General features: G+C 40.0%; 2 protein-coding genes across 5 annotated transcripts; one reads left to right on the forward strand and one right to left on the reverse strand.

The window, feature by feature from the left end:
• Positions 1-4585: 4585 nt before the first annotated feature.
• On the reverse strand, positions 4586-9603 carry RAN (RAN, member RAS oncogene family). Its single transcript, XM_015878014.2, has 7 exons — positions 9473-9603; positions 8643-8685; positions 7847-7931; positions 7633-7758; positions 6475-6662; positions 5928-6098; positions 4586-5823 (listed from the first exon to the last, which is right to left on the reverse strand). The coding sequence occupies exons 2-7, from the start codon at positions 8676-8678 to the stop codon at positions 5779-5781; spliced, it is 651 nt and encodes a 216-aa protein (XP_015733500.1). The 5' UTR covers positions 8679-8685; positions 9473-9603; the 3' UTR covers positions 4586-5778.
• A 226-nt stretch (positions 9604-9829) lies between these two features.
• On the forward strand, positions 9830-23902 carry STX2 (syntaxin 2). Of its 4 annotated transcripts, none has more exons than XM_015878010.1 (11): positions 9830-9940; positions 13728-13799; positions 14176-14275; positions 14850-14924; positions 16288-16361; positions 16558-16666; positions 18134-18207; positions 18310-18447; positions 19699-19809; positions 20368-20495; positions 21881-22180. In XM_015878010.1, the coding sequence occupies exons 1-10, from the start codon at positions 9845-9847 to the stop codon at positions 20449-20451; spliced, it is 933 nt and encodes a 310-aa protein (XP_015733496.1). In that variant the 5' UTR covers positions 9830-9844; the 3' UTR covers positions 20452-20495; positions 21881-22180. The 4 variants fall into 4 exon arrangements, with proteins under 4 accessions (XP_015733496.1, XP_015733497.1, XP_015733498.1 ...); XM_015878012.1 differs by lacking the exon at positions 9830-9940 and adding an exon at positions 10377-10561; XM_015878011.1 differs by lacking the exon at positions 20368-20495 and having other exon boundaries at positions 21881-23902.
• Positions 23903-24077: the final 175 nt, after the last annotated feature.

The following is a 24077-nucleotide window of genomic DNA, read 5'->3' on the forward strand; positions in this document are numbered from 1 at the left end:
GATATCCAGGATTAAAATAGCTCCCTAGTCAAACTCTGCCAGCAATAGAAATTACCAACGAGGTGGTTGCAGCTGATATAGCAACATCAACCTGCTGAAAGTTGTAGTTTTACTGCCAGCTTGACATGGAACTCCCATGTTTGTGGCTGTAGAACTGCTGTTACTTAACTTCAGTTACACAAGAAGTTGTTTTGTAAACAAAATCATCTGTCCTCTGGCACAGAAGACATCCAGGGCAACTCTGCTGTTTCTCTTGGAGCCGTTCAGATCTGTACATACACACAGTTTGATTGTATTTGCACATCTTCAAGGAACCTGAACAAATGGCTGTGACACACACATCTCCATCTCAATGCACACATCCCTACCAGTACAGTTACTTTCCTAATGAGCATGCTATTTACTCATGAACTTCAAAGCAGAAGCAGATTTTACAGAGGAATGGGTCACCTCTAATGGTTTATTATTCTTTGTCTGATGTTATTCCAGTCTAGAATTGGTGTGTTCCAGCTGTGTGTTGCCATGATTCTGTCACTTTGGAGATAGCTGTATTCCTATAATCGCCCTCCTCATTTTTCTTCCATCGTAGGCAAACAGTATTAATTTTAATGAAAATCAACTAATGTAAATCATCAACACAGATCAAAATATATGTATATATCCAAAGATCTATTCTAATAAAGGACTAAAAGCAGCATTTTCTAGATGCTGTGGGATAGGACTATGCATACAAACTGTGTACTGTCATACAAACTAGTTTTATCTGCGAGTCGTATGCTGCCACGAGAGTAGTACATTATTTGTGTAGTGCCGCACTAACAAAGGATGATCTAAGGGTGGCAGTGGCCACTGTGTGGTGTAAGTCCTTATATTATGTCAGTTAGTAAAAGGTACTTCAGCAAAAGTGAGAAAGCAGAGCTAAAATGTGAAAATATTGCATGAGGTTCCCCTTAAAGTGATTGTAACCAAAAGGGTAAACAGAAAAATCCAGACTGAAGAAAAAGCAAACAAACAAAACTCCTGGAGCTAACTGAGCTACCATGAAAAGATATTGTTCTAATTAAGAGAATGAGGATTTTCTGAGTTGATGCCAGAAAGCGAAATGAAGACTTTTGGCAGTAGAATTTAGAGCTAATCAAATGAATATACCTTTATAATGTTAATATAGCCTTATGCCGACTAATATATTATTTTCAAAATAATTAAGAGTCTGGAGATTCAAAGACCAGCTCAGAAGGTGAATAACATCACATAATAAGCCGTGCCTTTGAGTTCTCTTTAAATAAGGTCCCACTTGCTGGCTGTAGTTACTGGATGACCCTTTTTTTTCCTACTCACCATATCATCCTATTTGTCTTGGCTTTTTGTGTCAATTCCTTAAGCATGTTTCCCAGTTTTGGATACTGGGTCTTGGAATTCTAGCTGACAGAAGAGGGTCAATACATGCATCACATCCTAATACAAATGCTCTTCCAGGCCCTCTTGTCCCCTTCAGCTATTACAGGGCTGGTCCTTACTGTGCTAAAATGCTTAATAACCTGATGAGAGAAATAACTTCTCTGGTAGAGAACCATGTAGTGAAGTTCTTCATTACCAGAAGTCGTCTCTCATTTCTCTCTTCCTCCAAACTGCATTTTTCCTTGTGTTGTTGTTTTTATTTTTTTCTTTGATACCTAATTGAGGACTTCCATTAACTATAACTGTACTAATTAGTCATGCTTTAAGTCCGGGTGTTAATAACCAACACGTTATTACCACATAAGAATTTTGCTCTATGATAAAGTATTTCTCTATCTACTCTCCATGCCTTTTCTGGTAGCCCAACATGCACACGTACTTTCTTCTTCCTGCAGTAGAGTTCCCTCATATTCCCATGGGTTCAGTCCATCACGAGCGTCTTGTCTCTCATGGCTCCTTGCTTTATCTTGTCTGCAGTCTAGACTATACAGACCAAGAGAATGGCGTGCAGTGTTACCCAGTTTTAAACGCCTGTCTATTAGGAGGTGGTGCTGCTGACAGCACTCACAGCCATTTGCTACTCAAACCCAAACGCACCCACATCATTTCCTCCAGGAGAGGCGCTGATTCTGCATTGAGAAGCGTGTTTCGATAGGAGACAATTCAGTTCCATCAGAGCAGCTACAGACAGCGCGCACCACCCTGTGGCTGAAACCGGTACCTCGAAAGCAGCTCTCATCTGCCATCAGCTTGAAGCAAAAGTGGAATTAATGTGTTCTCAGGTGCTACGTGCACATTGCCAGCAAGGCCAGGCAATTACACAGTAACCAGGATTATGTTTTTTATAAGGCTGTGTCAGATTTGATCAGGCTTAAGCTAATAATGCTCTCGTAACCTGATGCAGTGCTCATTTATCAGGCAACTTGTACACTTCCAAGTGGCAGAAGAGGCATTTCAAATGGTTTTTACAGCATGGCGCTTGAAAATGTACTGAACTCATTTACTACAGTTGGAATCCAGTTTTATTATGCAAATAGAACACCCAGACCCAAAGGAGGAAAAAAATACTGCTTCCAAAATCAAATGGTAAAGGATAATGCAAAAATAAAGTATTTTATAAGTGTTTTAGGATTGCATTTGTGTAGGGCCATGTGCATTTGCACATGTGTATGTACCCCTGTCCATGCATGCAGGTGCTCATGTCTGCATGTGTGTGCCTTGCTTTGCTTTCGTTATCTTGTAATCTAACAAAAAAAGCCTGTCAGGACAGCTGATTTTCTTTTATATTCTCAGCATAAGCAAAGTACACGCTGCCTCCAGACATAACGATGTGAAGTCATCAGTCTGCTCCCACCTTTGTGTAGTAACACACAGTAGCAGATCAGACAAACAGTTCTTGTGCACGGTAACTTACATGGAGGGCTTCAAAGCAAACAAGAACCGTGTATATTAATTACATGATTTGCTATTTTTGGTGCTACCTTTTATGCAGAAAACCTAAATGAATGATCCTGATGCTTCAGGACACAGTCAGCAGTTTTACCATAGGCATCATTATTTGTCACACAGTAGTTCAAATTTTCTTCTTAGCAACTTTGGTCAGTAGCATAAGAAACTGAACAAAGGTTGGGGCTTCCTGCTTGTGACTTCCTTACCCTTACATGTTTTTCATATCAGCTGACCTTGAAGCAGTGATGGAGCACCTGGTGGGCAGGCAGGGCCAGCCCAGGGGAGCTCAGGTGCATGAAATGTACCTGAGTGACTGGAAGGGCTGGATCCTGGCTCCAGCCCTTATTTAAGGGTTGGCAGTGGAGGTGAGGGGATTTTGATGGAGATCTCTGCCTACCTGAGGCCTTCCAAAGGTAAGCAGATTTTCTTCCTTTGTTTCTGTGTCCATGGCTGCTGTATTTGGGCTTATCCTCTTGCTGCAGCTTAGGGCTTTGCCACCCTGCTATCACTTCTGTGCTTTCCATCACATTATAGCATTACAGTGTTAACATAGAAATAGGCAACAGAATAAATCAAGTTCAGTGCCTCTTAATTTTGTCAGTGCAGCTCCAAGTTATTAAGTCTTGATTTCTTTAAATATTAGAAGCGTGATTTCAGAGATAGTGGATCAGACACTAAAGTTATTATAAATGTTACGTGAAACAGGAAACAGCAAAATGTTTCCTCAGTTTCTTCAGATATCCAACTTACGCTGCCATCCCAGCTTCATTACAGAACTGGAAACAATGAACTTGGGCTTTATGCTATTCTTGAATGCCAAAACTGAGTCTAACAGAAAGTTATCCTAATGTCCAAAACAAGACTTCGGAGGGGGAAAATTTCCTAAGTGATGTGCAGGAACGTATCAGAGCCCCTCGTCTGGTCCTGCTGTCACACAGCAGTCAGGGAGGCAGAACAGCGCTGGTATTGCAGGGGATTTGTCTCACCTCAGCAGTAATACAACTATTTATAAATAAACAGCTTCTATAAAATAATTTTCCGTATTACTTCACTAAGTTATATTATCTTCATTAAGGCCAAGCTAATGAGAGGCTGCGGAGCTGCAAACCTTTTAGTTTTAACAAACTGCAGCTGAGGAAGTTGCACATTCACATCAGCACAGGCTGCAGTTAAATACAAAAAGGAAACTCCAATACTGCAATGTATGTAATCCAGCTCCTGAAACAGTTTGGAGGTTTACTTTGCAGGATGGGTTTACTGCCTGTTTCTGAGGGCTTTGTATTAATGTTCAGGAATCTCATAGTAGCTATTTTCTTAAAGATGAGTAAATCAGCAGCAGGTGCTGAAGCCAGCAGCAGAAACCAAGGCACACACGAGTTAGTAAACTCCACAACTCTAATACAAAGCTGAAGCGTGGTGATGCAGCAGGAAGATCCAGTGGGATGTTATGTCAGCTTCTACTTTCCCAAGGCTGGTGTGATGTTCCTCATTTCCCCTTAGTGAGTCTCAGTGAGCTGAAGTGCTCAGAATCTCAGTAACTCAAACCCACAGAACTTGAACTTTACACCAATTACAGAATATTGTTCTCAAACATTTAATAGTCAGTTTTTGCTGATACGCATCTGAATGAAGTGTTAAAGAGATACTCAGGTAGGAGTTACGTATACAAACATGCGAGTTAGAAGGAATGAAATGCTCCACTTTATTAAGAAACCAAAAATACAAAACTGAAGAGTTCCAAGGCTTCACATACTCAAACACTACTGAAAAATGGTATTCTGTTCATTAATAGTACCAGGATTGACCAAGATTATTCTCTGTAAGTGTTGACATCTTTCATCTTTTGTGCTGTTGTAATAAGCTAGTTTCAATTTAAGAAGTTACAGTCAAGTCTAGGAGTCTAGGAGTTATATGGGGTTTTAGTTAATATGCTGTTCTTTAGCCAAGAGCACTTTAAGCTCATCTACAAGTTTCCTAGTTAGTGAGTTTTAGGATGCTGAGTTTAATCAACTATAGCTCTACTGAATGATGCTCCATGCAAAGATAGTTTGTAGTCATTTAACAGACCTAAATATCATTTATTCTTGGCTACTTCAGAAAACTGCTCTGTGAAGGCATGTTGTAGTGCAGTTAAAAGTTGAGAGTATTGAAAGGTAGCAGATGGAAGCTGAACTACACACTTAACTCTCAAGATGCTCCACCAACCACATAAACATCCCACTTGGTATGGGTTGATTTATGCTTATCGGGCAATCAAGCTCCACTTACCAGTCAAGTGTTCACTGCTTTAGTTTTACCTGGCAGTTAGTTCAGCTTCCCTTGGGCACTTTAGTTACATGCTTCAGGAAATCAATGGAAGGTTAACTGTTAGCTCTGATTGAGTAAGAGGAGCATAACAAAAGGAAGAAGATACTAAGGATGCAGAGACAGACAAGTACGAGCCTCAGTTAAGAGGCTTTTCAAGACTTTTTCTAACAACGCATGAAAATTCACTTGCTTAGAGATATTTGAAATACAACTTTATTATCTAAACAAAAAAAAAAAAAAAAGAATGGGAATGACAGAAACAAGATTTACCACATAACACTTTGATGTGACTGCAGCAGTCTTATATTTGAAACTCAAAAGGGAAATAATTGCAGTCCAAAAAACAGCTAAATATGCAGGTCCAAAATCATGAAGTTTTGTTGGGGTTTTTGTTTTGAACTGCCACATTCACTCCGAAGCCCATTCATCTCTTTCAGCATCCCAAAGATTAAGCACATGTTCTGCTCAGCTAGATAATAAAGTGGCAAACACGCTGCACCACTGACATCACAGGACAGTTGCCTATAAAACTAGACTTCTGACGCTGGGCTCCAGCTTCATCCCTCACAGGTCATCATCTTCATCTGGCAGTGCAGTGGTTTGAGCAATCTGGAATAGAGAAGTAACGTTTGAGAATTGTTCTTGGTTACTTGCCCCAGGAATCCAGGTACTTATCTGTCAGTCATTTGACTTCAGCACTCTTCCTCACTTACCTGTAAGTCTTGCTCATACTGTGCTGCCAGTGCTGGGTCCATAACAACTTCAGGTGGTGCAAGAGCAGGCATGGCAACAAATTCCAAGTTAGGATCTCCGATTAGCTTCCTAGCAAGCCAGAGGAACGGCTTCTCAAAGTTGTAGTTACTCTTGGCTGAAATGTCATAATACTAGGAAAAAAAAAATAGAATATTCAATAAGAGTCTGCCACCGATACCTACAATATAATAACTTGCACACAATCAGCTCAGGTGTGCTTTAGTATTCTTTTTAACTGCATGACTTCTGTCAATGCCCTCAGAAGCACCTGAGATATGAGACATTAGAAATGCAGAGTTTCAGGCCAATAGGCAGAAATTGATACTCTTAAACATAAGGTGCTTAAAGGTGATTTGCTCAAAGGTGATTTCAGGATGCAATAGTGCCTCTTTTTCCTGTGACTTGGTCTAATTTCATCTTATTCCCAACACTGAAGGACTGAATAGCACTCAAATGTAGTTAACAGACTTAATGTATCTCTAATCCTGTGAACTCACGCCATCATACCTGAAGATTCTTCTTCCTGTGGAAGACAATGGATTTTGCCTTGACTTTTCTGTCCTTAATATCCACTTTGTTGCCACACAACACTATAGGGATGTTTTCACATACCCGTACCAGGTCTCTATGCCAGTTGGGTACATTCTTGTAAGTAACTCTTGATGTTACATCAAACATTATAATGGCACATTGAGCTGTAAAAAAAACCAAACAATTACATCAGGCAGGTAACCACTTTCTTATAAACTGGAGTGGGAAAGAGTACCCACAATAATCAGTTATTAGGGGTGCCAGCATTAGGTTTCTCTTCAGTCTCACAGTTGAGAACATGCCATTTACCAGATCAAAGTGCAAGATAATCACTGTGCAGGAGTCCACAGAACTCAGCCCATGACCCTGTCATATGTTTGGTGCTTAACTCTAAATGCCAGCTGCTTCTATTCATGCAGCATCATGCGACAATTCTAATGTTGCATGGCACAGACTACACAATGATTACAAAAGAATTTTAGTTCACCTTAATACCTGAGAAAAATGTCTTAATGCTACTGAACTAATCTCAGCCTATTGAGGCTTTCAGATAAGTGGAGAGCTTGTAGTTCACATCTCAGAATGCCCCTGTCCAGAACAGCTTGCCAAAGAACACTTGATTCTGATACTTCTAAAGGAAAAGTCAGGCTCTAAACCTGTCTTGCAGAATGTTAAAAGGTACATGGGTGACTGAAGTACTCACAGAACAGTCCCTTATCTTCAAGGTCAAGCTCTATTACTACACCTTTAGAAAGGCCATTAGCCTCAGCCAAGGACATGTAGAACTTCTTTATACTATTTTATGTTTTATAGTATGTTTCTTCCAAGTCTTTGCAGCAGCACAGGATACCAATACAGGTAATTTTTACTCACTTACGCATACTTACCTCTTAACCACTTAATTTCATGAGTACTATCACTGAAGGTGCACAGTTACTCTTCAGTAAAATCAAAGCCCACAGCAATGGGTTTCACAGACTGAAACTAAGTTTTAGTACGGAAACAGATCTGACTATATTTATACAAAGTTCCAACACTCATAAGGGAGCTCACCAGTGTAAGCCATGTTAAAAGCTCTCAGAGTGGCCAAACTGAACAGAACACAGGACATAACTACATATGAGCACATCTTACCTTGGATGTAATAGCCATCTCGCAGACCACCAAATTTCTCCTGGCCAGCTGTGTCCCATACATTAAATTTAATAGGGCCTCTATTAGTATGGAATACCAGAGGATGAACTTCAACACCCAATGTTGCTACAGTAATAGGAAAGAACAGTCAGCAAGTTGTCAATTATACTTTCGATAGTAACACACAAGATCTTGAGTATTTCTTCAGACATACCTACATATTTCTTCTCAAATTCACCAGTCAAATGACGTTTTACAAATGTTGTTTTACCGGTGCCACCATCACCGACCAGGACAAGCTGTTAATACATTTAAGTAAAGAAGGTCAGAGCGACATAGTTTGTCTTACAAAATACCGTGAAGAAAACACTAAAATTCCCAATGAAGTAACTTTCTATGTTGGGTTTTAATTTGTTAAACGAGTCATTCTATAAGTCCTGTCCAAACTTAACTAGTCCCTGTAACTGAGAACTAGAACACATTGTGCTAAAGATGTGTTATAATAAAATACAAGCATCTGAATTGCTGGAGAAAAGAACTGTAATCTTGCAATTGGAAAAAAAGAAAACCTGTGTTACTAACAATTGGGATATATTAGATGAACAGTGTAAAAAAAACAAGCATCAATCAATGCAGCAGCCATAAGACTTCTGGCTGTTAAGGTAACAGCTCTGCTCCATTATGTTCCACCCCAGTAGTTGATGTGGCATAAAACAAGTTGCTCTAAGTCACTTTTAGCACTCTTTGTTCGTTGCTGTGAATATCACTCCATGAAGTCACCACGTTTTAAGTGGTGTTTTTATGTGAAGTTATTTTTTTGGTAAAGCAGCAAATAGCACCAGATTGATAGGACAATAGAATGCTGTTGTGAGGCAATGCAGTACGTGATCAGCTCAACACATCGATGAAGTCAGCACTTTAAAACCAAATCCACCATCCACGGCACTTCTTGGAAGTTCTTCTTGCTACTTTTCTATGGAAGGAGAGGAAAAATAGAAAGGATCCTTTACCTTAAACTGCACTTGGGGCTCTCCTTGGGCGGCCATGCTGGGTCTGCAGGGGGAAATGGAAGCATGTGTGAGCTCAATGAGCCGAGCTGCTTCAAGGCCCCGCCGGAAGGGGCCGGCCGAGCTTCTCGGCTTCCAAACCGCCTCCCGGGCCGCGTGCTCCGCGTTTCAACCATCGGCAGCCGCTGCAAAGGCCCCAAGTTCGGCCCGGGCCGATGCTCCCCACCCGGCCCTGGTCCCGGTTCGCCATCACCGCCCCATACGAGGCGGCAGCGCGCGGTAATGGCGGCGGCAGCTCCCCGCCCACCCCCGGGGCCCGTAACGGAAGAGCCGCCGCCGCCACCACCGCGCCCCTGGGGCTTCCACGCTACGATAAACGGGGCCGAGCCGCGGCCTGACTATTAAAAAGGCGGCTCCGGCCTTTATATATGAAACACAGCAGCACATCCCGTTCCAAACACCTCATCGGGTGGTGCGGGCCGGTCGCAGCCCCCATCCCCATCCCACCATGACTGAGCAGCGCCGCCTCCCCTCCCCCCCCCCCCCAACAGCCGCCCGGACCGTTGGAGGCCCCGCTGCCATGATTCCCATCCCACACACCGCCCGCTGTTACCTCAGCGATGAGCCGGGCTCCGCTCTCACCCCACACGGCTCCAATAAGGGCCACAAGGACAGGCCGCCACGCAGGCACGGCGCTCACGCGGGCCCGGCCTCAACACAACCCAACCCGGCGGTTATAACACCGTCCACCCACCTCACAGCAGCCTCACATCCCCATAACCCGGCCCTAAAGGGAACAGAACCCCATCCCAACCCCATCCCATCCCTATTACCTCTCCCGGGGCTTCTAACCGCGTCGCTCCGTGCCGTGACTGGGCGCTGGGAAGATGGCGGAAGCGCGGTTCAAATACCCGGACAGCGACGCCGCGCGGCAGCGGGGAGGGGGAGGGGCTGGGGTCACGTGAGCGGGCGGAGCTGGGACTTGGGCTGGGCCCGGTTCGGTTCTGCCCGTGTCTGTGTTGGTTCTGATCCGGCACCTCGTGTCTATGTCTCTTTAGTGGGGCACAATGCTCCTGCTAAAGGACATAGAGATATAGGACATAGCCCTATGTGGCTCCACGCTGCATCATAGCGCTTCCCTAAGCGCTCACATTCAGGTTATAGTGGAAAAAAAAGTTGTTGATAAGCTCTTCCAAAGAGCAAAGATGCATTTAGTGGAAATACAGAAAGAAAACGCAGAGGAGGCACGGCACTGTGCTGTAGTTTGCTTATCTCATAGACCACAAGGGATGGTACTAAAGGTAGGTCAGGCCCTGGAACAGGCTGCCCAGGGAGGTTGTGGATGCCCCGTCCTTGGAGATGTTCAAGGCCAGGTTGGACGGGGCCATGGGCAACCTGATCTATGGGGTCTCTATGGGGTCTCTATAGGGTCTATGGGGTCTCTATGGGTCTCTATGGGGTCTATGGGGTCTCTATGGGGTCTATGGGGATCTATGGGGTCTCTATGGGGTCTCTATGGGGTCTCCTGGGCAACCTGATCCACACTGGGACCACATCTGAACCACACCGGTACCACCCCATGTCTCTATTGGACTCCCCGCGCTCCCGCGCCCTTTCCCGCCCATTCTCCTCCCGCCGCAGCCCCGCGCATGCGCAGCTCCCTTCCCGCCCAGCATGGTGACGTCAGCAGATCCAAGGCGCGCTTCCCGGTGTCACCCCGGGGCTCGGTTGGCGCATGCGCACTGCGGTGCGGGCTCCGGTTCGTCGTGACGTCGTGTGTGTGTGGGGGGGGGGGCCGAGCGCTGGGCCCGGCCTGAGCGGGGCGGCGGCGGATACGGCGGTCGTTGGAACGGGGCTGTGTGAGGAACGAGCGGAGCTGAGGAGCTGAGGGGATGAAGGACCGGCTGGCTGACCTGGCTGAGGTGAGAGCTGTGGGGCCGCTATGGTTGTAACGGTCGGGGAGGGGCGCGAGGCCCGGGCAGCTGAGGCGGCACCACCACAGGAGTGGCGTGTTTATCCGTTCCCTTCCTTCCCCTTCATTCGCTTTCTGGAAACGGTGTTCTGAGAAAGAAAAGGAGCTGAGCTGATGCTTCTCATCCATAGGATGTGGTATGGTTGAAATGGAAGATTTCCCGCATGGTTTTTTTTTTTAATTTTCCTAATCTGGGAATAAATAGCAATGGTGTATGTTGCATGTAGTCTCCTTTTTTGGTTGTGTGCTATTCGTTTCGGAGGAAATAGAAACTGGAGTTTGTGTGCTGTTAGAAATAGTCATGGCTTCTGTGAGTCCTCTATACCAAGAGGGAAAAATGTTACTTGTCAGTGCTCACAGAATGAGCCGGGTTGGAAGGGACCTCAAGGATCATGTAGTTCCAACCCCTCTGCCTGGCAGGGCCACCAAACATACACATTTACTACATCAGGTTGCCCAGGAGACCCCATAGATCCCCATAGAGACCCCATAGACCCCCATAGAGACCCCATAGATCCCCATAGAGACCCCATAGATCCCCATAGAGACCCCATAGATCAGGTTGCCCATGGCCCCGTCCAACCTGGCCTTGAACACCTCCAAGGACGGGGCATCCACAACCTCCCTGGGCAGCCTGTTCCAGGCCCTAACCACTGTCCTAGTGCTCCTGGTTTGTCAAGGTATAACATTGTAGCTTTTTGATGTTCTCATTGATACACTGTGTTTGGTGCTTAAACACTGTTAAAGTACTTGCTGGAGAAAGAAACTGTTACAGGTATGCAGTTACTATTGCCTGCAGGTCCTCTGCTTTCCAACTAGGGAAAATTAAGCCTTCTTTAGGTGCTAATGTGGTGCTGGACCTGCCAGCTGTCTGGTACATCTCCTTGGCTGTCAGAAAAGCAGCGATCTTGATGCTCTGAAAGAATCTCTTGAAACACTGATGTGGTCTGAAGAAACTATTGCAGGTCAATTATAGGGAGCAAGGAGATAACTCAGAGTCTCCTTTTTGTCCAGACCATATAAACCAAACAACTTAAAATTGCTTTAAGTAGTGTTTTTTACGAGTTAAAGGTTACTTGTTTAACAAAGGTAATGAGTTACTTGGGACAGGCAACCATAAAGATTTACAGTGTCCTGAAAAGTGCTTCCTTATACGCCATTCAGTTCTATGAATAACATGGGAGTGTGTGTGTAAAGCTGTGGTGCGCAGGGACAGCTGCGAATCTGGTATTTGCAGTCCCTCTAATGTGTTTTTTCTATCCCAAATAACTTCAGGCAGCACAATTTATTTAGCCTGTGTGTTCCCTGTGTGATTTTTAAGGATGTTCTAAGTTGTGCATGGACAGCAGGTGGGCACCTGCTGTGTTTCAGAGCAGGGGTAAGATGGGGTGTGGTGGTGCTGTGCTTCAGGAGCTGGTGATGCTCCGCTCTGGCAGCAGGTTGGCTCTGACTCATTGGGGTGGTGATGGTCAGTTCTCTTTGCAGCCTGACACAAGCAGACAGCTCATGATCTGGACTGAGAAAAAATGTGAATCGAGTTCAGGGGCAAGTAAAAGTTGTTCTAAACCAAAACTCTGTTCAGTTGTTCTATTGAGGTTATTGAGGTTGGCATTAGAGGTGTATGGCCCAGATTCTCAATCCCAAGGTAAAGCCTAGAGCTGCAGACAGACCATTCGCTTGCTGTGGGCATTAACATGAGCCTTTTTCTTCTCTCAGTTCTTCTAGTAATAGTACTTATTCTACAGAGATAAGGCCTAGGAGATGGAGCATGTTTGTGCTGAATTTCATCTTGGATAGGCTGTGTGCTTGTCAGAAGAACGTGTCACTTCAGCTGAAGAGTTAGTGAATAAGCTATGTCTTAGGTACGTGATGATTTAAGAACATAAAGAACAGAGGTTGACAAGTCATCAGGCCTCTTTCAAGTGCTGACGTTCAAAGTAGACAGTACATAAATCTTTCAACAAATTGTAGAGAGCCAATTTATCTGTCATTCATGTCACTGCAACCAAACGTGAAGGTGAAGTACCTGTGGGACAGACTGCAGGCTGCATGATGGTGCAGCTTGGCTTCATTACAGCTGCACTTGTACAGATAGGACTTAGGAGAGAGATTTTATATCTTCTGGTTGATTAAGATTGGCTCAGATGTTAGCTTTTTCTTAGCTGATACTAGTTGAATGTGAGAGTCTTTTACTATTACCTATCTTGTAATTAGTTTTTGTGAGGTGATAATCCATTGTCTATGGTACAATAATTTTGCTCTAATTTGGATTCAGCACAGTTCAAGCAGCCTGTGCTCTACAGAAGGAGCTAGAGAATGTGAAGCTGGAACTCCTTACTTCTGTCATGCATGGCTCTCTTCCCTTGACCAAATCTGAATCTATTTATATCAAGGTCCACTTGTTGTGCTGAGCTGACTCATGGTTTAGGGAAGTGCCACTCAGGGAACGCACTGGAAAACTGCGAGAGCCGTCACTGGGAGCTGCTGCTTGGCAGGCTCCTGTTCCAAGGCTTTGTCCATTATGTAATGCATGCGTGTTTATTGTAGCATAATTATCTCTAAATTGATGTGGAATGGCAGCTCTGAAAGCACCCAAGGGTGAAACTAGTAAATACTTGTTGATAGCTCTTTGTTCTAGCTTACAGTGTGTGGATCGTTACATCACATGTCAGAAGGTCATCAATACCCCTCTTAATGGTTCTGTGTGAGGATTTCATTCACTGTCTCCATACTGGTGAAACTGGATGTGATTTGTTGGTTCATGTGGGACCCGCTGTGGGAATATCTTTACCCAGTGAGAGAATTTATATCTTTATTTGCAAAATAATATTTTAATACTTTTTACGATGGAATGAAAACTGTAAGAGCTCACAGACCGGTTCTGTCTTAGAGCTGTTTACAGAGGAGGATGTGCTTTAGCTTCCCAGTTTCATAGTAGTCAGGTGACTTTCTTTGACCTCTGCTTATTTGTTTTTAGATCGCAGTCCTCAGAAGGGGAACAGCTCATAACTTATCAGGCTGCTGACGAGGATGTATATGCAGAAGAATAGGGAAGAAACCTTGGTGGTGTCAAAATTGTATCCTGAGTTTTCACAGATTTTTTTTACCTTTTACAGTGTAAAGGAAATGAAGATGGAGAGACCGTTGTTGTTGAAAAAGACCATTTTATGGATGATTTTTTCCAACAGGTAAAGTTTTACTTTTTGCTACACGACTTAAATTTTTCTTTGTTTCTTAATTTCTGTTATTTCTGCAAGGTTCTGTGTTAATAAATAGTGAGAGCTTGTAGACTGTGATTTCCTGTGTGCCACGCAGCCCCCTCCTCAGTGTTTTCCTGTATTCTTTTCCATGGCACATAAAAGTATGAAAGTGGATTTTATTGTTTTGAATGCAAAGCTGTTTAAGTGTCCACAAGGGATGATTGCAGTCTGAATTTTCTCAGATATTTACTGCTGTTGTGAATGAATACTTCCAGGATTTTTAATATCAGAGATGTATTATGAAGACCCAACAACCTGACACGAACATTTTAATGCTTTCATTGATGCATTTCTCTTCTTCTAGGTTGAGGAAATTCGAAATAACATAGCAAAAATAGCACAAAATGTGGAAGAAGTGAAAAAACAGCACAGCATCATCTTGTCAGCCCCAAATCCTGAAGGGAGTGAGTATCACTTCTTCTAGATTTCAAGGATGTGTGATCAGATAGCTGAAATTGAAGATAGTTTAAAATCAAATGTGTTTGAGTGGAACTCAGCTGTTGTTCTCAACACGTCCTAGTCCAAGGCATGCCTCTGCTTCAGGCAGGTTCTGTGAACTGGGAAGAAAAGATGTGGAGATATTCTTGTGGGGTAGTTTTTTGCGGACCTGATTCTTATGTTATTGTTGAAAACTGAACTTCTGTTTTTAATTCTTTTTCTTCACATCTTCCATATTTGTGGATGGACATGTGTGTATTCTGCCGAGTGATTTTTGCTTTAAGTCATAGAATTGATGATCCTCTGGTTAATGAAGTGTTCATCTGAATACTAACATCAACAGTCTTTGCTAAATCATCTGATAGAGCACAGTTTTAAACACAGATAAAGTAATGTATCTGTGCTGTGTAGAATCATGACATTGCTTGTAATGACATTGCTAGTCATAGGCAGCGTCTGAAGATGATTTGCATGTCTTTTGAGAAGGAAACTTTCTGATATGTTATCAGTCATCAATAGTTCTGGACTTTTTTTTTTAAGGAACGAAGGAGGAACTTGAAGAATTAAATGAGGAAATTAAGAAGATTGCTAATAAAATCCGAGCTAGGTTAAAAGGTGAGCTGTGGGGGGAAGTAAAACTGTCATCACTTGTAATATATTCAGGATGCCAGCAGTAGCAGAGTTACAGACTTAATGCCTCACAGCTGTATTTATAACCTTTAACTCTATTATGTATCTGTACATTATATTGTCCAACTCTTGCCAGCCGGTCCCCAGATCTTAAGAAAAACTTCAGAACATAGTGAACTGTTTTAGTCATTGAGCCCTGAATATAACATCTCAACTGTTTGCATGAGTGTTGATACAGATTTGGGTCTTACATGGTTTTGAGTTTCATAACTCAACATACTTAATTACTGTTGGAACTAGAGGAGAGAATTGCAATGAACAATGATAAGGGCTTCTGTCTTTCTGTCTCCATACATTCCATGTGCTTCTTATTTATGTATTTATTTATTTTAATACACGCCATCAGGACCTTCCTCTCTCTCTCCCATTCTTGTCGTGCTTCCTCCTCATTGCTTAAGGTCTTACTCCATGATGTCAGCGTTGTACTGGAACCCTGATAGTGTGTTTTTGCAGTATGTGTATTCTCCTGTTATTTAACCATCTGAAAATAAAAAAAAACTTCCCCATTCTTCCCAGCTGATGTGCAGCTTACATCACTTATTCTCTACTTCATCCTTCCTCATCATGCTTCATAGCTGATAAAATACCAGGTCTCAGCACAGCCTGCCTGCTCAGGGCAAAGAGCTTGTTTGCAGAAATAACCTAGAAAGTGCAAAGTAATTTCTCTGTGTAGAAATTTATTTTGTGACTGAAGTGTTGTTTTGGGAGAAGATCAGCTGTAAAAAGACAATCTCTGTGACAAATGTTCGCATAAGAAACTGCTCTGTAGCAGCTGCTCTATTTTAAATTTCTTTGGGCAAAGTAATTTTATTGTGAGTTTCCCCATAGGTGTTCCTTTATATCTTCAAAATAAGTTTTAAAGTATATTGATTCTTCAAGTGTTACTAGATTGCAACTACTGTATACTTGTATTCTCTGAGCAGTTGGATATGGTGTTTATTACTTAAATTGTAAAAGCAACCTATTTTGTTAGATTTTTTGAGCTGTCTCCAGAGCAAGTAGATATTAGTGTGAATCTACAGAAGGTATTGAAGTAGATACTGTTTTAAAAGAAAAAGTTATTTAAAATCACAAAATATGTGAATTTTGTTTCCCTTCCTCCTCCTCACCACCACCACACACATATAGACAGCGTGCATGCAAGAAAGGTTGAGCATGCTCATGGGGTGCTTGTGTATGAGAAAAGTAAAAATGTGTATTGTTTATGAAACAACTTTGAGCGGCATTATCAGATTTACACTATTTAATGTACCTTATTGATTCACAATACTTTTGTATTTGCTCTTAGCTATTGAACAAAGTTTTGCTCAGAGTGAAAATGCAAATCGAACGTCAGTGGATCTCAGAATAAGAAAAACTCAGGTATGATACTATCAAATGTAAAGAAAATGAAAGGGTGTTACTTAATCAGAGAATAAGTTTCACTTTCCTGTTTCAGAACTCCACGTTCTGTTTTACTGAAGTTTCAATACCACTTTTGATTGTTGTACAGTCATGTTTGCTCTATTAAGAAAAAAATAAACCTTTTTTGCACATTTTTAAATCCTGAAAAAAACAGCACTCTGTGTTAGCTCACAAGTTTGTGGAGGTCATGACGGAATACAACGAGACCCAAACTCTTTTTCGAGAACGCAGCAAAGGTCGGATACAGAGGCAATTAGAGATAAGTAAGTGACCTCAATATGCTTTGTTTAAACATACAATATTCATTTTTATTTTATTGTTATGCCTCCCCTTTTTCTTATTGCTTAGAGGTGGTGCTGAACACCATGCACCTTGGCTTCCTAAAGCATGTGAAAGGGAGAGGAAAAGGAGCATTTCTATTACAGAATATTAAATAAAAATCCATTATTTCCTAAATTTTCAGTCTATTAAAGGAAACATTTAGGTTGCATGCAAAAGCTGTGTTTTCAAGATAATGAATGTATTCTGTAGTGACTGTTATGAAAAGCCATTCAGAAAGTAATCAGAAGGTCATCTGTTGTATGTTGTGCTGTTTGTGTCAATGAGAATCTGGTTTGGTTTTTGGTTTGGTGTCTTCTTCTTTTTTTTTTCTTTTTTTTTTTTAATTCAGCTGCAGTAAAATCAATGCTACTATTAGACATACTGTAATCATTTGTTGAATGATTCACCCTCTTATCTCATTACTGATAACTGTTGATTCCTAAAGGCACCTAACTTTGACCTGTGGCATCTATTTCAGAATATATCCAGAACACCTTGTAGCAAAAGTGAGACTTGTGAATATTTCCTGTAAAGGCAAATATATATATAATGAAAAATGCAAACAGAAAAGTTATCAAATTGTAAGACTTTACTTATCATCTGCTTCTCCTTTTTTTTTTTTTTTTTTTTCCATAAGACTTGCATACAACCAATTTCTTCAATTTGACAAAATAAAACATCAGGAATTCTTTACCCTAGTTTTGAATCTAGCACATTTATCTGTCTAATTCTTGATATTTTCTGTTTAAATGCAAGGTCACTACATAAAGTAATGCCTCTCATTTATTTCTGTGGAAACTACAACAGATACAAAGAGCACAACAATGCTGTTTGATAGAGCAAATTCTCAGCTGCAAAGCACTATTTTTCAGCATAGTTACCACTATTCGTTGTGCTTTTTTTTCTTTTTTTTTTTGGCCAGCATTGAACAGGAACCTGAATTTAAATATCTGCTCTAGTGGAGATAACCTACCATTGCCACTGCTAAAACTCACCATCCACTGCCTCTCTGTTCAGTAAGCATCCATGAATGTCAGTGTGTGCAGTTCTTTCTGCATGGATGAATTCACTGACACACCTTTGATCCATATGCATTTCCCTGTCAGATTCCTTTTCTTCAGTCTGTCCCTCTGCTGCCATTTGTTGCGTGGTAACAAGGTGTAAAGGAGTATTGGCAGAAAGGTTCAGCCTCTCCTGCCATCCCACTGACATCTGTCTCTGACATCATGGGACAATATAATAAACACAAAGCATTACTTTTGGATCAGCCCTCATACCCAGTAGTGGCTAAGTATTGCTTTTTTTATCTTGAAAAACTGCAATACAAGAATTTTCACTTAATTATCCTTCCACAAGTTTTTATTCATTCATATGTGATGTTATATGAAGGACTGTTATGTTTATTCTAGCTGGAAAGACCACCACTGATGAGGAACTGGAAGAAATGTTAGAGAGCGGTAATCCTTCAATTTTCACTTCTGACGTATGTATTTCTGTCACATCTGTTATCTTCTGATTGTTCTGCTACTTAGAAGTGTGTGTCAGTGCTTAAGTACTTATGTCCATATCTTTTGTTCTACCAAAGATTATATCAGACTCCCAAATAACTAGGCAAGCTCTGAATGAGATTGAGTCACGGCACAAGGATATTATGAAACTGGAGACCAGTATACGGGAACTACATGAAATGTTCATGGACATGGCTATGTTTGTTGAGACTCAGGTAACTGAACCAATTAAAATACATTTACTAAAGTGAGATGGGGTTTTTTTGGTCTTTGTCTTTAGAAATATTTGGAAGTAGTACAGATCCATTAGTGTTTTTTGTCCACAGTTAGAATTTATGGAATTTAATTGCTAAAATTTGTGTTATGTTTTAAACAAATGTGCAGTTGAGATGTACTGATAGTGTGTGCTTTGGATAACTAAACGTAGATTGTCTTTGCAGTTAGTGTCTTCAGTATACTTTCTTCTACACACTTGTATTTCAATACATGCTGGAACCTTTTATGTGTGTTTGAGAACAGCTCTGTCCTGGAGTACTGGTTATTGTCATGGAACTCTAGGATTCTCACTGATATCGTGACTTGTTAAATGTAGCAAGAATTTTTGCACTTGTGTCTTTGTGCGCATATTAGCTAACTGAAAGATTTCTAACTTCCATTCTTAAAGGTTTTTATTTTTGCTGGAAAGTGAGAGAAATAATGTTCAGGAGAGGAACTTTCCTGAAACAGATTTTTTTCTAAATTGACTTTTGTTTTAAAGTCCTACATCACTTTAATATTAAATATATAAGCAGGGAAAACTGGTAGTAGTTTCCTAATGAACTAGAAGTAAACAACAAAAAATAAATTACTTGTGCATCATTCTTTAATGCTTTGCTGTTTACTGCTGCTGATTTTTTCTTCTGATGGACAGAAATGCAGGTAATAGATTTACTGTTATTTATCACCAGTCCTCCATTTCATTTCCAGATTTCAATCATCATCATTAATTTGAATTTATGTACTGACATTATAAGCACCCAACTTGGTATTTCACTTCCTGAAGTTATTGCTATATGTGTGGGGTTGCTTTTTTTTTTCCTTTAGATAACCATTAGACTTTGTATCAAAATATTCAGTCTCTCCCCACTTCAAAGTGCATCAGGGGTGTGTGAGCTTTTAGTATGTCAGTTTTAGACTGAACATCTGAAAACATACCTTTGAATGTGAGGTATGTTTTACCAGTCGATGGTCTGTTCCTTCAAAACAGAAATACGCCTCCCTTGCCCATGAATGTCACTTCTTTGCTTAGATCTTTGAGCCCTTGCTTCTCATCCCCTTTTTTCATTGCATATCAAAACACAAAAAATGTCTGCCACTAATGTAAAATATTTTGATTAAAATAATGTGATCCTTTAGCCTTTTTTCTCAGATTCATGGAATAGGAATCCCTGGATGAAAATAATAAACTTTTTTGTTCAACATTTAAGGGTGAAATGATCAACAACATAGAAAAGAACGTAATGAATGCAACAGATTATGTGGAACATGCTAAAGAAGAGACAAAGAAGGCGGTTAAATATCAAAGTAAAGCACGAAGGGTATGTGGTCATCTTGTAACTGTCCTAGTCTGCAAGCTAACATTGTGCGCTGTTAAGCAGCCTTCTATTTTAGTTGAACCTTTTTGTCTTGATCAGGTAGAATTAATAGATGTGCTTTACTTTTATATTTGAAAATTTGGTATTTAAAATTTGATAGAACACAGTGGGTTAGAGGGTTTGTTATATAAATCAGTAAGTGGCAGAGGAAGACTCACCAAAGGATTTCACGAACCAAAACCAGTATGTTGAATTTGTATGATAGCTTTAATACTAGAACTAGGTATTGCTAGCAGAGAAAGGAGCTTCCTTTTATTCTTATGCCTGTTATATTAAATGTAGTTAAATGCCAGAAGAACTCAATTACATACTTGTGAGCTGTGTTTTTTTTCTTTTTTGATCACTACATCGATGTTAATCACAGTAACAGAAAAACATTCAATTCAAGAATGTTGCAATCTTTAAAAAATGAATGGGGATCTGAGAACTGACTGTTAAAAACAGAAAATAAATACAAGTTTTAATGTGCTTGATATTAAAATAATACCTTGTTTTTGACAGAAATTGTGGATTATTATCATTGTGTCATTGGTGTTGATTGCCATAATTGGTCTGATTATTGGTTTGTCTGTTGGTATTCGGTGATACTTGGATAACTTCAGCATGCATGACTTCCTGCCAGTGTGGCAGTAAGTAACTAATCAACTAATTTTGCTCTTGTTTTGCTCTGATAACTTCTTTGGTGTGCTAACTCTTAATGTGTTTTCAGTTACTGCTGGACAGGGGGGCAAACTTGAGGTTAATTTGTGACTCTCACTCTCTGCGTGCTATAAATGTTCAATGCATGTAGATGTTGAAAACTGACACCTAGTGGTGAATTGCTAAATTTACAGATTGCAGTCATAATCCTGAAGGTCTGTAAATACAAAATGAAATGAGGGGGAAAAAACCCTACAAATTGTTGTGTCAGTCCTTTGAATTTCTGATATATTTCAAGATCATGTCGACAAGTAGGCTACGCTAAGATATATTTGACTAATTACACTTGGAACTTTGTCAGATACTATTTTTCTCTGGTTTTAAACAGAGCTTGCATTGAAGTAGGTGTCTGCAGCCATAAAGCTATTTCATGTTGCAGAACGTCCTAAAAGGAAGCTCTTGTATTAATAGTAGGCTAAATGAAACCAGATGACAATGTATTCATAAGAAAGTCTGCAAAGATTCAAACCTGAATTTGAAGACGTAACTGTGAGAATTCCTTCAGTCTTCATGCTTTTGCTATACTAATCTACTTCTTGTCACAATAACATCTAGCCAGCCTATGGAGATAACAGTAATTAACTGTCCAGTAGAAACTTAACTTTCTCTGGGGTCTTCAAAATATTTATGCAGTACCATGAGGGAGTATGTCATTTCAGACGGCTTATCAGGAATTCTGCTGTCCGTACTAACACCATTTTGGTATCCAAGTATTTTTAGTTTTGGCACTAGCTTGGAGTTTCTTCTCACCTTTGGCTTATGTGCAGATAACAGGCCTTACTGTAATGTTGCTGATAGAACTACGTGACCTAACGTCAGACCTCTAAGCATATTCATAGAACTTTTGAATTGTTGTGCAGCTCTTCTGAGCTGTTAACTATGCAGTGTTCTTAGTGATCTTTTGTTCAATTGCCCCAAGTGCAATTGCAAAGGTTTGAAGCAGGCTATAAATATTTATCCAAGGAGGGCAGCTGTAGGCATTGTTAGTATATTTGACTTGACTTTGATAAGTAGATGTTTGTTGTTGTGGTGGTTTTTGTATGTAATGGTATATACAGAAGTTGCATATGGGTAATAATTATTCTCAAAATAAAAATACAGATTCGTTATACACCTTAGCTGCTAATTGTGGCTGTGTGTTAGAAAAGAGTGACTAACAACGGGAAATCAGGGCAGTGAAATTTATTCCAAAAGAAAATCCGAGCATTTAAAATAGATACCAGAGTTATTAATTTGCTGCGGGTATGCACATATGTAAGTAGTTCCATATCTGACTGGATGCTTCAATCTAAACTTTTCTTCTTTTTTTTTCCAGAAATTGATATTCATAATTATATGTGTAACTGTACTACTTCTGATACTTGCAATTATCCTAGGAACAACACTATCATAGCAAGCATATTCGAAAAGCCACGAACTTCCAGAAGCTCCAAAAGTTATCTTCAGTAAAACCAAACCTTTTTTTGATAGCAGATGCCTTACACAGATACGTGATGTTAGCCTGTCATTAATGGCTAAAATGAAGACAAAGTCACTCCTAATGTTTACTTGCTAATGAAGATTGGAAATGTACCAGGTTATGTATATTTTTCATCATAAACTATACATTTACAGTGAGTCTGAAACTTGCTTTTAATTGTTTTGAACTAAAGCAACTTGGATGCTTTTGTATGTCAGTGTTACAAACAGTTCAAATAGGGAGTTAAAATACTTGAGTTTTGACTGTTTGAATTTTTTTTTATTCCTACTGCTACTATAATTCTAATCACAATTTTATAACCTTGCCAGTGCTGCTTCTAAGTTAGTACATTTTATTTAAGTGTAGCTGTGCCTTTAAATATATTTATTCACCTTAACCTGTCAAAGCTGAATACTTAAAAGATATTTCCAGCAAGTGAGAAAATGTTTTATCCTGCAAAGACCACTTAGATATTTACTGGTCTGCCTCCTACATCACACTTTGAAAAGCAACTATTTTTTTTTTAAACTTAAGTTTATTTCTATATGACTTCATGGCTGATTGCTTCAAATATTTCCTTGTCTTTATCTTAGAAAATGTTTTCTGGTAGAAGTGATACAGAAATAAAGCACACAATTTAAACTTCAGCAGGTAATTTTACAAATAGTCTTTGTACAAAATAAGCCATGGATCAGTTCAGCCTTATTGGCTTGCAGGAATGAAAGAAATCATACTTGCTTCAATAAAGCAAGTCAAGATTTGATTTTCGGAAGCTTGCTAACGTTGTGGTGTGAATAGAGCACACAGGAAGAATAAACACTCAGAAAACTTAAAAACGTAACATAAACTAAGACACTGATTTGTTACAAAATGTGTGTATTATATAACATATATGAAGTGTTTTAGTATATATGTATCTGTGTGGTAATACTAGCTTGCAAGACCTGAAAGCTTGAGAGACTTCATGTGTAACCAAATAACTGCATTTAATGTTAAAGGTTATTTTTGTATTTTGTGTATAAAATATTTGTAACTTGAATTTTTGATTTCTCATTGCTTAGGATATCCATGTAGATATGTAGATACATTTACATTGTAAGAGAAATAGAGGAAATTACAACGTGTGTCTTTTTAAACAGTCTAAAGCAGTGCTTGTCAATGTTTCCAAATATTAAACTATAATATCATTTGCAATAACTCAGATTAGAATCCTTGTGTCTGAGATCAGTTATTCACTAAAATGGAATTCTGTCATTTTTTACTTTGTAAAATTCAGCTAAGTTTACAATGTATGATGTATGTATGAATGTTCCTGCTATGTCCAATTATACTGTGAATGTGCTGGAGCTGTTCAGATGGCAGCCATTAAGAAATTTAAAACTTCTCTTTTGCAAACCAGCCATAAAGAAGTTGCTTGAAGAAATTAACTTTGTTAATGAACACTTCTTTTTTACTTTGACATCCAGAACACTCTCCAGTGGTTGTGGGGAAGTAAGGACAGATTGGTTGCAGTAAGGAAAGATTGGTTGCAGGTGTAATCATTCTAGGTAATATATTTTTTATTCTATGGTTTTCTAGATTTTTAAAACTATTAATTATTTATACCAAGTATGCTGGGGAGGGGGATCAGTTCCGTTCAACAGCTGGTTATCTAAAATAATGCCCCAAATCCAGTCATGTTAATTCTTTTTTTAATTGAGAATGCAATACTTTGCCCACTAAGAACAGAAATTACAATGTGCCACTCCATGCCATTTTATTTTATTTTGTTATATAGCTGCCTCTGTTTTAAAACAAAACTTGTTAAACCTCTTCATTCTGTTCATATTGTGGAGAATATCTCTAACCTATGCACAAATAAATGTATCTAAGCAAGTACCTTGTGGCTATTTTTATATTCATGATGTTATTGTGACCTTTCTGAATATTTCCAGTAAGTGTTTGAATAAGACTGGTGTGCTTTTGCATACCAGCCTATGTGTCAAACAACTGCTGTGTCTTATTCATTTACAGTATTGCCATGTCACTTGATTAAATATTAAACCTGAAAAAC

Source organism: Coturnix japonica, chromosome 15 (assembly GCF_001577835.2).
Source record: "Coturnix japonica isolate 7356 chromosome 15, Coturnix japonica 2.1, whole genome shotgun sequence".
NCBI lineage: Eukaryota > Metazoa > Chordata > Aves > Galliformes > Phasianidae > Coturnix > Coturnix japonica.